Raw genomic sequence first — 12,594 nt, forward strand, 5'->3', positions numbered from 1 at the left:
CCGGGCATGCCGGGACATGTAGTCAGCACTGAGACCGGGCCTGGCAGAATTGGATGTTCCCGCGCCGGCTCTCGGGTCGCGGTCGGCAGGAGGTGCGTCAGCGAACACCGGCGGGCAGGGAAGGTGCTTCCGGAGGCGGGAGGTCGTAGCGTGGAGCAGCGCGCCGCTGTCCGTTGCTGTGGCAAAGAAGAGTGGTGAGGACGGCGGAGCACCCCTGGGGCTAGTCTGCGCGCACGCTGCAGTGGAAAGCAGCGGACGGCTCCGCCATGTCCTACTGCAGGCAAGAAGGTGCGCCCGGGTGTCCTTCCCAATGTCATGCCGCCGGGACGGGACGGGTGGGCTCGTCCTGAGACGGCCGGGGGGCTGGAGATGACGCGGGGCGGCTCATCTCAGCCCATGAAGGAAAGGCACGGCCTGAGGGGAGAAGAGGCGTGAAAGGCGTCCGCGGGCCGTGTATGGCAGACAGGAGGGCTGCCTCGCCTCTCCCTCCTGCGACCTTTCTCCTCACGGTAGGCGGGAAGCCGCGGCGGGCCGGTTGGCCATGAGGGCACAGAGGGCCTCTGCCGCCTTACGGGTTGGCCTGCGCTGTGGGGGCTGCGCCTGGCTGCAGGCTAGCGGGTTCCCATAGCTGCCCGGCTGCGGCGGCGCCCCGGGGCGAGGCGGTGTGCGGGGCGCACGTCCCGGCTGCAGGTAGCTGCGGGCGTGGTGAGAAAGTACCGCCCTGTAGCTGGGAGTTGAAACATCCCCGCTAAATGGCCAGAGCTGAGCGTGTGGGCACCTCGGGGCTCTCAATTTAGCTCGCTAGGCTTTGCTGCGGAATGGCTGAGGCATGTGTTCATGCTCCCTGCTGCGGCGCGGAATGGTTGCTTCCAGTAGGGGTTGAAGTTCTACCGGCTTAGCTTAAGTAGCCGTAGGTGGATTTTCTTTTACCTTTTTAAGGAAAACACGGTGACTAGAGTGCGAAGTTTATATTTCTGTATCTTACTTTATACGGGTTGGGGGTATTTATGAGACTTGAACATATCCTGGGATATGCTGCTCCCCCTGAGGTAATATAAAGAGACTAAATGTAAAGTTTCAAACTGAAAGAAAAAAAAAAAGTCATTCTGTGGTTCTAAATGCTATTTTGAAGTTCTGGCACACTGAATGATGATTCTTATCTGTGCTGAAGTAGTTACAACCCATGGACCTCTTTGCTTCTTATTTTTTAACAGTATCTAAGATCGTTGCAAGATCTGCAGGTTATCTTACAGCATCCTACAAAATTACAGTGAGAGAAGTTAGAGTTCATATGCTTCTAGTTCCTTTTATATAGGAAATGACTGGACAACCTCCGTTGTAGTCTGCTGGAGTACAATGCAGAGTTGACAGAAAACTTTCCCTTTTAAAAAGGGTTCACATTTATTTTGATTTTTCCTCAGACATGCTTCAGTGTATATTATTTACTGAGAAAAATAAAGGAAGTTACTTAACATCTGCTGGTTGAGGTCATACTGGGGGGCGAGAAAATACTAATTTCTAATGTGCTGACTCACTGTAGTGGCCTTTATGAATTGGGAGAATGACAGAAAGTGCTTAAGGAACTTACAGGGTTTTTTTCCTACTCAGTGAGTACTCAGTTGTGTATTTAGAAGAGTTTCAGCTGGCTGTACCTTTCTGCTTGTCTGCCTCAGAGTGTTTTCATAGTTTTACAGAGTTGTTAGAAAACTCTGCTGGGGTTTCCAGCCAAGCCTCTTCCCACCCCACTACAGAAATTCTGTGTTAAATGAAGAGTGGCACAAAAGCAAGAAGGACACTGTGTTGTTTTTCTGTCCTTGCTAATGTTCATAGCCTCTTTCAGTAAAATATTTATCAGTAAAATATTTATCTAGACTTTAATGAAGAGTGGTGTTATAAGTGTCCTATTGAACACTTTAGTGTAATTTGGTATGGTTTTTCTTTCACGCTTCATTTTTTTTGTCTAACCCCTTCATCTAGGTTAGTTCTGGTAATGGAGTAGTTTCAGCTTGTTTTGAAACAGCTCTTTAACTTCACAGTTCAGTGAACTGTGCTGTGATCCACAGCCATTACAGTATGTTGCTGTGAAAATTGGAAATGTCGAAGGTGATTAAGTACTATAAATATTAATGTATTGTGTTGAATATCTCTTGTGATGTACAGCGGCCTTGTAAATGACTACTTCTGTCTCGGCTTACGCTGAACTTCTGTTTATTTTCTCTTACATGGTAGGAAAAGACAGAATTATATTTGCAACCAAGGAGGACCATGAGACGCCAAGCAGTGCTGAACTGGTTGCAGATGACCCAGATGACCCTTATGAAGAACAAGGTCAGTAGTAAGCAAGAGGGAAGTAAGGAGCAATACATTGTATATATCCTACTCTAACAATATTAAATAATGAGAATAGAAAACAAACCACCTATGAAATAGGAGCAAATTATTCACTTCTTTTGAAAGACTTAGGGCAGCTGGGTTGTTCAATAGATAAATATCCTAACTCTTAGCAGTTGTAACTTCCAAATGAGGATGTCTCAAGTGACATGCTCTTTACAGCGTGTTTTTTGGTATATGCTTGTAAAGATATTTCAGAGTGCCCTGTACAAATACTTCAGGTGACAGTGTATAATTTTAGTTAGTAGCCAGAGATAACCAGAAAAATATTTTCCTTCCTTTCTTTGATTTACAAAATTAGAGCTTAACCACTGAAAATTATGGTTGTTTTTTCACTGTTTTAATGATGAAGTGCAATTTTCAAAGAAGCCAGAGTTACACACAGCTGTCATTGATGTGAGTTGCTCACCTGTCTGCAGCTGAACTTGCCTAACTTACTGATCTCTGGATACCCCATTTAATTATACCTGACTAATCTTGTGCTATGCTAGTAGCAATGTAATCAATAGCTAATAGTAATATCTTTCAATGGCACTTGTTAGCCATTGGAATGGGCTGCACAAGGAGGTGGTGGAGTCACCATCCCTGGAGGAGTTCAAGAGGGGTTTGCATGTGGCACTTGGTGCCATGGTCTAGTAGTCATGAGGTCTTGGGTGACCGGTTGGAGTTGATGATCTTTGAGGTCTTTTCCAACCTTGTTGATTCTGTGATTCACAGGTAAGTTCAAATTACTCACTTTTCAACTATAACCATCTTGCCTTGAAAAGATAGACATTATTGAAGTTTTTAGTGAAGATCAAAGTTCTTCTCTGGAGTAGATCTAAACAGGAAATGGAGATTTAAGAGCAGAGAATATTTATGAGATCAAGGTTTGTAGTACTCTGATTGCACAGAGCGTATTTTAGGTTGGTTATAATAGGTAAATGACATTATGTGCCTATCATGATTGAGCAAATTTTTGCCCTAGATTGATAAATGGTCATAAACATCTGTGAATTTGGGGTGGTGTTTGTTGTTATTTTTTTCCTAATTGCTTTTATGCTTACAGGTATTTTAGCATCTTTGTGTGAAGTGATCTCATTGCTTTCATCTCAGGAGAGATTGAAATTTTGTTCAAGTAAAAATTATGCAAGTGTCTCTGTGCCCTTTGGAGGGCAGCATTGAAGCACACTTTAGTACCTGGAGTACATAGGGGAGCATTGTTAGCTGTGTATAATGCAATTTAATTTGGACCATGTCTTCCTATGTCATTAACCTTTTTCTTATATAGATTTGAAATTATTATGATCTTGCATTTAGCTGCCTATCTTGGCTTCATGACAACTGCATGTAGTCAGCAGAGAGATCTAAAAGTTTTGCTTAATCAGCGGTGATGAATCTGTTCAGTTTTATAGTGACCCAAATGAGATCAATGAGAGAATTTCCTTTTCAGAAAGGTGTTCAAAACCTGCAGCTTAGTATCTGTTAGGAATTCTTTTATTTTGTATTTTCATGTAGGTTGTTTTGTTGGCTAAGACCCAATACCCAAACTGCCTGTTTGGAGGAAACTATACTTTGGGATTTGTCACCATCTTCATTAGGGAATGGTGCTTCAACCCCTAAAGATTTCAGATAGAGACCTCTTCGGGCAGTAAAGTCTACATGGCATTTATATCCATTGCTGCCTTGACTGCAGAGGAAAATGGAACCTACAGAGAACTAATAAAAAGCAGTTCATCCTTACATGGAAAATGTCTGTGGAGAGCTCATTTTTGGGTATTTGCTCCTGCCTGTGCCAAGTGGAGGTGATACAGAATCAGAGTTTTTACTTCCTGTTTCAAGCAAATTTAATACCTATTCTATTGAGTGATTCTTACTTGTGTTTTTACTGGATGTGAAAGGGCTATAGTGGGGAAAAGAGGTGGTGGAGATTTTTGCTAGCAACATTGTGTTTACAGCATGTTAGATAACTTACTTTCTAAACTATAAAGCAAGGAAGAAAACAGGAAAAAAACAGGTGCATTATGTTTGGGACACCTTATCCATGCTATTCAAAATTATAAACTTTGTAAACTCTTTAAATCCTTATTTAAATACAAAGTTTGGTTTGGGGGGGATTGTTGCTGTTTTGAGTTCATTATGTTTCTTGACGTGGGGTAAGTTACTGCCATATTTTAAGGGTTCTCTGAAAACTTCTCATTTGAACATTCTTGGGCCACGATGCATTAGATCAAAACAGAGCAACAACTGACATACTACAGAATGTAGCTGCGTCTAATAAGGGTGAAATTTGTGGGCAGGAAAGACATGGGTTGAACATTTTGTACTATGTTGAAGTGCAGAAGCTCTGTCTTGTGTGGTTTTATTTAAAAGAAAATTGAAAGGGTCCATGTGCATAAAGTAACATGCAGGCTTTTCCAATTTAGCATCTACTTTGAATAGGAAACTTGGTTTCCAGTGTTCAACTTCTGTGGCATAATTAACTCTAATGACTCTTCTCATCTTTTCTGCTGTGCTGTATACAGAACAGTCATATCTGGAGAAGATTAGATTTATTATGCAGATATGCCATAATCTGTTTTGCTTTCTAACTTACTTGAGGTTTGGGGGATTTGTAGGGGCCTTAAACCTGCACTTTGGTATTTTTGGGTAGTTACTTTGCTTCAGGCATTAACAAACATCAGTCTTGGATCACTTCAGTCTGTAGATCACTTAGGAAGACTTATGCTCTGTTTACCTTGAGAGAGAATAAAGTCGTATAGTGTTCTTATTAATGTCTGTCAGTTAGGATTAGTTTATTAGGCTAATAAATTTTATGCATGAAAAGTAATTTTAATTAGCATTGCAGCTATGCCAGAATAGGCTAAAAATTCATGTGGGATAGCACCTCTAACAGTTTGTTGCTGTCCTCTTCCTTCTCAGTTTTTCTGCCCTTGTTTATGTAATCTTGTTTTAGAGAGAGTTTTGAAATGGTTTCACAGAATCACAAAATACTAGGGAAAGATCATCTAGTCCGACTGCCCTGCTAGAGCAGGGTCACCTAGAGCAGTTCACACAAGAATGCATCCAGAAGGGTTGTGAATGTCTTCAGAGGAGACTCCACAACCCCTCTGGGCAGCCTGTTCCAGTGCCCTGTCACCCTCACAGTGAAAAAGTTTTTCTTCGTGTTTACATGCAACCTCCTATGCTCCAGTTTGCACCTATTGCCCCTTCTCTTATCATTGGACATCACTGAGAAGAGCCTGGCTCTGTCCTCCAGACACTTGTCCTTCATGTAGTTACAATGAGGTCACTCCTCAGTCTCCTCCAAGCAAAAGTGCTCCATCTCCCTCAGCCTTTCCTCATAATGGAGATGTTCCACTCCACAGAGGACTGATGAAGCAAACCCCTAAATTCTTTTAAAAATGAACTTGATGAATGATCAGATGTACAGGACTGTTCTGTGATTGATGATGTGCCTTTCAATTTACTACATGTGTGTCTGTCATCTTACAGTGTAAATTATTGGCAGATAAGACTTGCATTTGGAGCGTTTGTCCTATAAAAGGGAAGAAACTTATTGCAGAACAGCAGTGGCTCTTCATTGCAGCAAGTACAAAGAGAAGTGTTGACATAAATGCAGATGGGTCTGCCCTCATCCATGATATTGACATGAGGTCCCATGAGCTATGAGAGATTAGACTGTGTGGTGTTGGCAGTGAATTGCTAACACAAGCCTTGATCTGCTATGATGTAAATAGTTGCTTTTTCTTCTCCAGCACAGACTCAAGTTCATTATGACCTGCTGGATCTGTGAGGTTCAGGGTGCATTGAAAAGAAATTTTAATTCTATTTTAATTACAAATAGTAATCCTGTCTATTGCAGACTTGCAATTCAGGGAGTGTGATGGATGAAATCTGTTTCCGTTTCGATTGTGTTCTAAGCTAGCTGATGCACTGACTCACTGAAGTGTGCTTTCTGCTGTAATTATCAGTGAGGAAGTGCTTGCCTTATTCATCTGTGGTTTTGTTGTTTGGTTTTTCTAAAGCATGGTTTCTATGCATATAAACATCAGAGAGGCAGGCTCTTTCACTGATCAGAGAGGTGCAAATCAATGCTCGTGTGGGAGATAAGGATGCATTGGTTATGAGTTAACTCCTACGTTGTTAAAATGTGCATGCTCACAAGGCAGTTCTGATTCTTATATTAAGAGAGTTAAATTACAAGTAATTTTATTGCTGTAGTGTCTTCAGGAACATTCCAAAGCTCTTCATGTACTTTGTTCTCTTTTTGAAGTATTAGAAAAATGACTGTATAAAGTGACTTGTTGATGTTAGTGAGGAGGAATATAGGACTTCAAAATCTGGTTTACAAAGCAAGCTGTATTTCTTCTACACTGTGAGATCAACATCTTTCTGCTTTGTCATCCTTGACAATAAGGAATCTAGCACTAGCTATCCCATTTCCTTGTCTCAGAAGTTCTGCTTTTCCTCCAGACAGCTGGAGATACCATGATGCACTGTGCTGTAGGTATATCTTCTCAGTACAGTGTTTTATTACAGGTATCTTACAAAAGTATCTTGCCAAATCAATCACAGAATCAATAAGGTTGGAAAAGACCTCAAAGATCATCAAGTCCAACCTGTCACCCAAGACCTCATGGCTACTAAACCATGGCATTAAGTGCCACATCCAATCCCCTCTTGAACACCTCCAGGGATGGTGACTCCACCACCTCCCTGCGCAGCACATTCCAACGGTTAACAATTCCCTCTGTGAGGAACTTTCTCCTCACCTTGAGCCTAAACTTCCCCTGGCGCAGCTTGAGACTGTGTCCTCTTGTTCTGGTGCTGATTGCCTGGGAGAAGAGACCAACCCCTTCCTGGCTACAGCCTCCCATCAGGTAGTTGTAGAGAGCAATAAGGTCTCCCCTGAGCCTCTTCTTCTCCAGGCTAAACAATCCCAGCTCCCTCAGCCTCTTCTGGTAGGGCTTGTGCTCAAGGCCTCTCCCCAGCCTCGTTGCCCTTCTCTGGACACGTTCAAGAGTCTCAATGTTCTTCTTAAATTGAGGGGCCCAGAACTGGACACAGTACTTAATTAAGCATAACCTGTGAAGAATGACAGTATTCACGTGCTTGGCTAAATCATGCTAAGGAGGCTTTTACTTTCTGTAATGAAGAGCAGACTGAACACTGAGGTTTGGCTGTAATTTTCTGTTGAACTGCATTGACTGAGTTAGAGCACATCACTGATGAACTGCAAATCAGAGTAAAATGTTCCTTTTAATACAGCAACAAATATGATTGAGCTGCTTTTGCTGTACCAGTACGTAAGATTCATGATATTGTGACCTAGTGTCCCAGGCGTTGCTAAACATGTGTCTGGAACTTCATGATCCCACTAGACAAAGACAATAAGTCGGCTTATTGAATTCTGTGGGAGTATTTTGGGGAACACTGAGTTACATTAGGTTCTAACATGCTGTTAGCATCTGCAGCAACTCAACCTGGAGATGAAGTTAGGGATGTTTATGAAGAGGAGAGCAAACTTAAGGTGGGAAGGAAGCAGTTTGCATCACAGCAAATATTTCTCTTGATCCTTGTAGATGAACCTGTCTACCTGTATGTTCATGCAAAGCAGAAAAGGAATGGAGATGCATTTCCTTAGAGAAGTACACTGGAGAGTCTAGAAACCCATGTGACCAACTCCATTATATTACATTTTTATACCTGAATGTTTAAAAGGTTTTGTAAAACTTGGAGGAAATAGATTCTCTTGCTTTCTGCTTGAATTTCATTGTGCGAGTCAGTTGATGTCTTGAGGAACATATGCCCATTTAAATCTTCACCCTGCTGTTCTGTCACTGAAGTATTTCTGTGGTGATGTCAACTGTTTCAGAACAAAAAATTTACAGCTCTTCTAGTTTAGAGTCTAAAATAAGACCTAACTCTCTTTCAGTTGTGATCTAAGGCACAATTTGATTCCTGGAAACCAGGCAGGCTGTCACTGCTTCTTTAGTTCTGTGGCATATGACTTAATCTGTGTTTTACAAATAAACTGATTTTCACTTTTGTAATTCTGGTTTTCCAGTTCAAATTTTAAGGGGGAAAGTTAGGGTTAGTGTCTGAGTGCATTTAAAATAAGAAGAAAAGTGCATTCATCCAACTTGATTCAAAAGAATTCTGGTTTTGATACTGGAATTAAATTCTTATGACTTGTATGATGTGACTTTAAGGTTTGCCTGTTCCCCTGTTAGAGTCTGGCAAGTGGATTGACTTGACTTAAATCTGTTTTGCTGTTTCCATTGAGTATTCTCAGTGGTCTGTATTTCAGGGGGAAAAACTTTAATTCAAGCATGGATATAAAGCTAATTTCACTTGTGCCCAGTAAAGAATCAGAGAGAGAGGAACAGAGTGGCCACAAAGTGCAGGATGTATAACACCCCTGAAGGTACAGAAATGATTTGGCATTGTTCATACTTCAGCTTACACCTGCAACCTTGCAGCTTTCACCAAATGAAATCGATTTTTGGAGAGTACTTAACTTTTCTTGTTTCTTGTTTGTTCAGGATTGATATTGCCCAATGGAGATATCAATTGGAATTGCCCATGCCTGGGTGGAATGGCTAGTGGTCCCTGTGGGGAACAGTTCAAGTCAGCCTTCTCATGTTTCCATTATAGCACAGAAGAAATAAAGGGATCAGACTGTGTGGACCAATTCCGTGCCATGCAGGAATGCATGCAAAAATACCCAGATCTTTACCCTCAAGAGGATGAAAATGAAGAAAAAGAGAAGTCAAGCAAAGATTTGGAAGCTGCTCTGACGGAGGCTTCTGCTGACGAAGAGAAGACGAGGTCTAGCTAATGAAGATGTAAGGAGGCGGTTGTCTCCATTTCTCGTTTTCAGAGACATGGACTTTTGCAGTGTGTCTGTCTTCTGAGTTGTCAAGAAATGTTTCACCATTGTTCTATGCACTGTATTATAGCAAGTAATTTATTGCCAAAGGAGAAGTCTCAGTGCTACAGCCTTGCAAATGAATACTGCACAGAGAATGAGCATTTGTAAGCACTGTGTACCCGGCTGGCAGACACAGTTAATACTTTCACAGCTGGTTTCTACCCTCAAGTTCTTGAGTTTTGACTTGATATATCTTTAGATATATTGCTTTCAACTAAAATTCCATTAGCACACCAGGTCTGTCTTCATTTCAGAATATTCTAATCAATAGCTGCTTTTTTTTTTTAATGTATTCTAGTAATAGAAATTGCAGGAAATGATTGTTTGTCCTTTAAAGATTTTTATTTCCCCCAGAGTGATTCAGGACATTGAAAATAGCCTAAATCTAGAATTTGTAAAAGAAGTTAAAATGGTCTTATTAGATGATGCTTGCCTTTTTCTACCAGCATTTGGTAAGGACTGCCAGAAACCTCCTGAAATGCCTATATCCTTTGATTTCATTTAATTACTGTGATGACTTGATTTTTTTTTTTAAAAATGGTGTGTTGTGCAAAGGTTAATTCAATGATGAATGGAAAGAATGTTGGTCACTGGCTTTATTTTTGCTCTGAATCCACATTTTTTTGGGTTCCTTTAGTTAGTACCTACTCCTTCAGTGTATAGACAGGCTCTGGTGAAGTACTTTGAGAATACAATGAAAATGTTACCTGGTGTAATTATCTCAAAACAGATACTGTGACTTAAGTGCATATTAAAAAGAAAATACTTTTTACCTTCATTAAAAGCTCCTGTGTCTTTATGGTGTGCTTCTTTGTTAACACTGCTTGGATTTGAGAACTCTTCTGCATTGTAAGCAGACTTTGAATAAATTTGTGGGTCATGATGATCAGTTGCTTCAGCTTGTTAGATTTCTGTTCTTGTCCCATTCTTTTCTCCCCAGCTGCAGGCAGGAAGGCATAAAAGAAGTAAAGAGTTTTTGGTAGCTACAGTAGACTGAATGATGAACCAGCACGACACAGGATCTGAACACCTATTAAAATATTGGAAAATTTTAGAGATGCAAAAATGTCAATAGCTTAATACCTGTGGATAAGGAAATTCTACTCTGCTTTTCTTTCCTAGCAAAATGTAGGCTGAGAGCTGTACTACAAAATTAGTTGCATCTGTGGCTTCAGTTCATTGCAAGGTTGTTTAGGTTTTTTTTTTCCCTCTCCTTATGTGCTTGGTTAACTTAACCTAAGCAAATGTGGTAGTGGCAGCAATGCAGCCCAGTAGGTCTAGTAGTGTTTAAACACTTGACTGTTTTCTGTGAGCTGCAGTCTTGAGTGCTCAGCAGCCTTGATGCTTTATAAGGTTTGGGTCTCTCATTTGCATAAGTTATTTCAGTGTTAGTGCTGGTGATTCTGAGGGGAATTTTTGTTTCAGTCTGTTTCAAGTGCTTATATTTCAGTACAACTGTTGGATCCTTAAAATCATAGGCAGCTAAGTGGCTGAAAAGTGTTCAAGTGTTAGGGTAAGGTACTCTCAGCATCTCTTTGCTTTTAAAGGAAACAAAGTGTGACAGATCTTCTCAGTGTGGCTCTTTCAGGCACAGGAAGACAAATGCCAAGTTAACCTGAGTAAATGGGCACAAAAGCGGCAGTGATAAACCTTGGCACTTAGGCAATTGGACCATGAAAATGGAATCTTAGGCAATCAGATAAACACTGGGCACCAAATACAAAAAATAAATCACAGGCACCCAGGCTTGTGGTTGTTCAAATGGAAATCCAATGCGTTCCTTGTGAAGAAGCAGGAGCTGTTTGTGAAGGGGTGCTCTGTTCTAAGAATGCTTTGGCTCCTATTTTTTCTCTGCTGTGCTCTTCTTTCCCACGTTGCCTGTAATGCTCTGCAGGTTTGGGATTTATCCTCTCTGACAGTTCTTACAAAACATAAACCACAAGAATCCTGGTCCTGATGTAGTTAGGGATCTAAATCTAATACCAACTGAGGGAACTTGCAGCATATAGTCTAGTGTGTTTGAAGATGTGTTTAGGATGGAGTGTAATTCTTTCTGAGCCTGCTGTGGCTTGGTAATCTCTTGTGCTAGATCCAGTACAAATAGGGAATGTGTACAAGTGCCTTGCATCAGAAAATGCGCAAAACTCTGCAATGCATTTGAGGTACTCTAATCATAAAGAGGCCATCACTTTCCCTCCTATCCTTGCCAGTATAAGAGTTAGCTTAACTGTCATCATTTCACTGTATTTGCACTGTGGATGACCCCTTAAAAGTGGAAGTTATGCAACTTGGGCTGGAAAAATAAATAAATGAAGTCTTTATCATTGCCTTCACACACACCCCCCACCCCTTCCCCTTGCACCTCTGGCTGTGAGACCCAGCCTGTTTTGGTTTTAACTGTTTGTTTTGTTGGGTTTGGTTTGGTTTGTGGTTTTGCATGTGGTTTTGGGGTTTTTTTGGGTTGGTTGGTTGGTTTGGGTTTTTTCCCCCACCACTGAAGTCTTAAAATAGTAATAAAGATTTTCTTGACAGGGAACTAGGCCTATATGTTGAGAAACAGATCCAGTCCCTCCTGTTTTCTGGCGTAGTTATTAGAGTACATTTCTGGCCATGGAATTTGTATTTTGCTTCATTAAGAGAAGTAAAATGAAGTCAGACATCCTTCTGGATTTTACATTTATGACAACCATGTAGGATAGTTTGCACTTCAGTGAAAGATTAGGAATTCGAAGGTAGATCAACAGTAAATACATACTGCCACTTCCTTGGTCCGGTGAAAGGAAAGAAGGTGAATTGTGGATTCTGCAGCTGATTTTGATGATGCAGTCTTGGGCTCCTGTTTTCTTGATCATTATGTCCCTTGAAAGCGTTATGGAATTGATGTGGAAATTTATTTGCCATAGTTAAGAGTAGGCTTGTTTTCACCTTGAGATGAATAGGGGGAAAATGAATTGTTTGGAATTTACAGTTACACAATATACAATTGTATAACCTGACTCCTTGTTTCTCTTCTGTTTCCCAGCATTGCTTTGTTTACATGATTTTCTTATAACTGCACGTGCCAATTTAAATCTGAAAACAATCAGCAGTTATTTTAGTGATTCCTGGAAATGCATGGCCAGCTTGTTAAATAAGCAGATAATGAGAAGTTAGCAACTAGCAGGAGCTCCTGCATGAGGCAAGTGACAAACTCGTACAATTTGTCATGACTTGCTTGCTAGGATGGAGTCGTTCCTGCAGTCAGCTCGAGTCCATGGAACATGAGTCGTAACTCCTGAGAGTGACAG

General features: G+C 41.1%; 1 protein-coding gene across 1 annotated transcript; it reads left to right on the plus strand.

Moving 5' to 3' along the window:
* Nucleotides 1-32: 32 nt before the first annotated feature.
* CHCHD4 (coiled-coil-helix-coiled-coil-helix domain containing 4) lies at nt 33-9,838 on the plus strand. Its single transcript, XM_009908994.2, has 3 exons — nt 33-288; nt 2,230-2,328; nt 8,919-9,838. Exons 1-3 carry the CDS (start codon nt 267-269, stop codon nt 9,212-9,214), a joined length of 417 nt encoding a protein of 138 aa, XP_009907296.1. The 5' UTR covers nt 33-266; the 3' UTR covers nt 9,215-9,838.
* Nucleotides 9,839-12,594: the final 2,756 nt, after the last annotated feature.

This window comes from Dryobates pubescens, chromosome 1 (assembly GCF_014839835.1).
Source record: "Dryobates pubescens isolate bDryPub1 chromosome 1, bDryPub1.pri, whole genome shotgun sequence".
Classification (NCBI taxonomy): domain Eukaryota; kingdom Metazoa; phylum Chordata; class Aves; order Piciformes; family Picidae; genus Dryobates; species Dryobates pubescens.

Coding starts and splice junctions, on each gene's coding strand:
- CHCHD4 (XM_009908994.2), top strand. CDS start 267: ATGTCCTACTGCAGGCAAGAAG. Junction 289..2,229: donor GTCCTACTGCAGGCAAGAAG/GTGCGCCCGGGT, acceptor CTTACATGGTAG/GAAAAGACAGAATTATATTT. Junction 2,329..8,918: donor TGACCCTTATGAAGAACAAG/GTCAGTAGTAAG, acceptor TTGTTTGTTCAG/GATTGATATTGCCCAATGGA.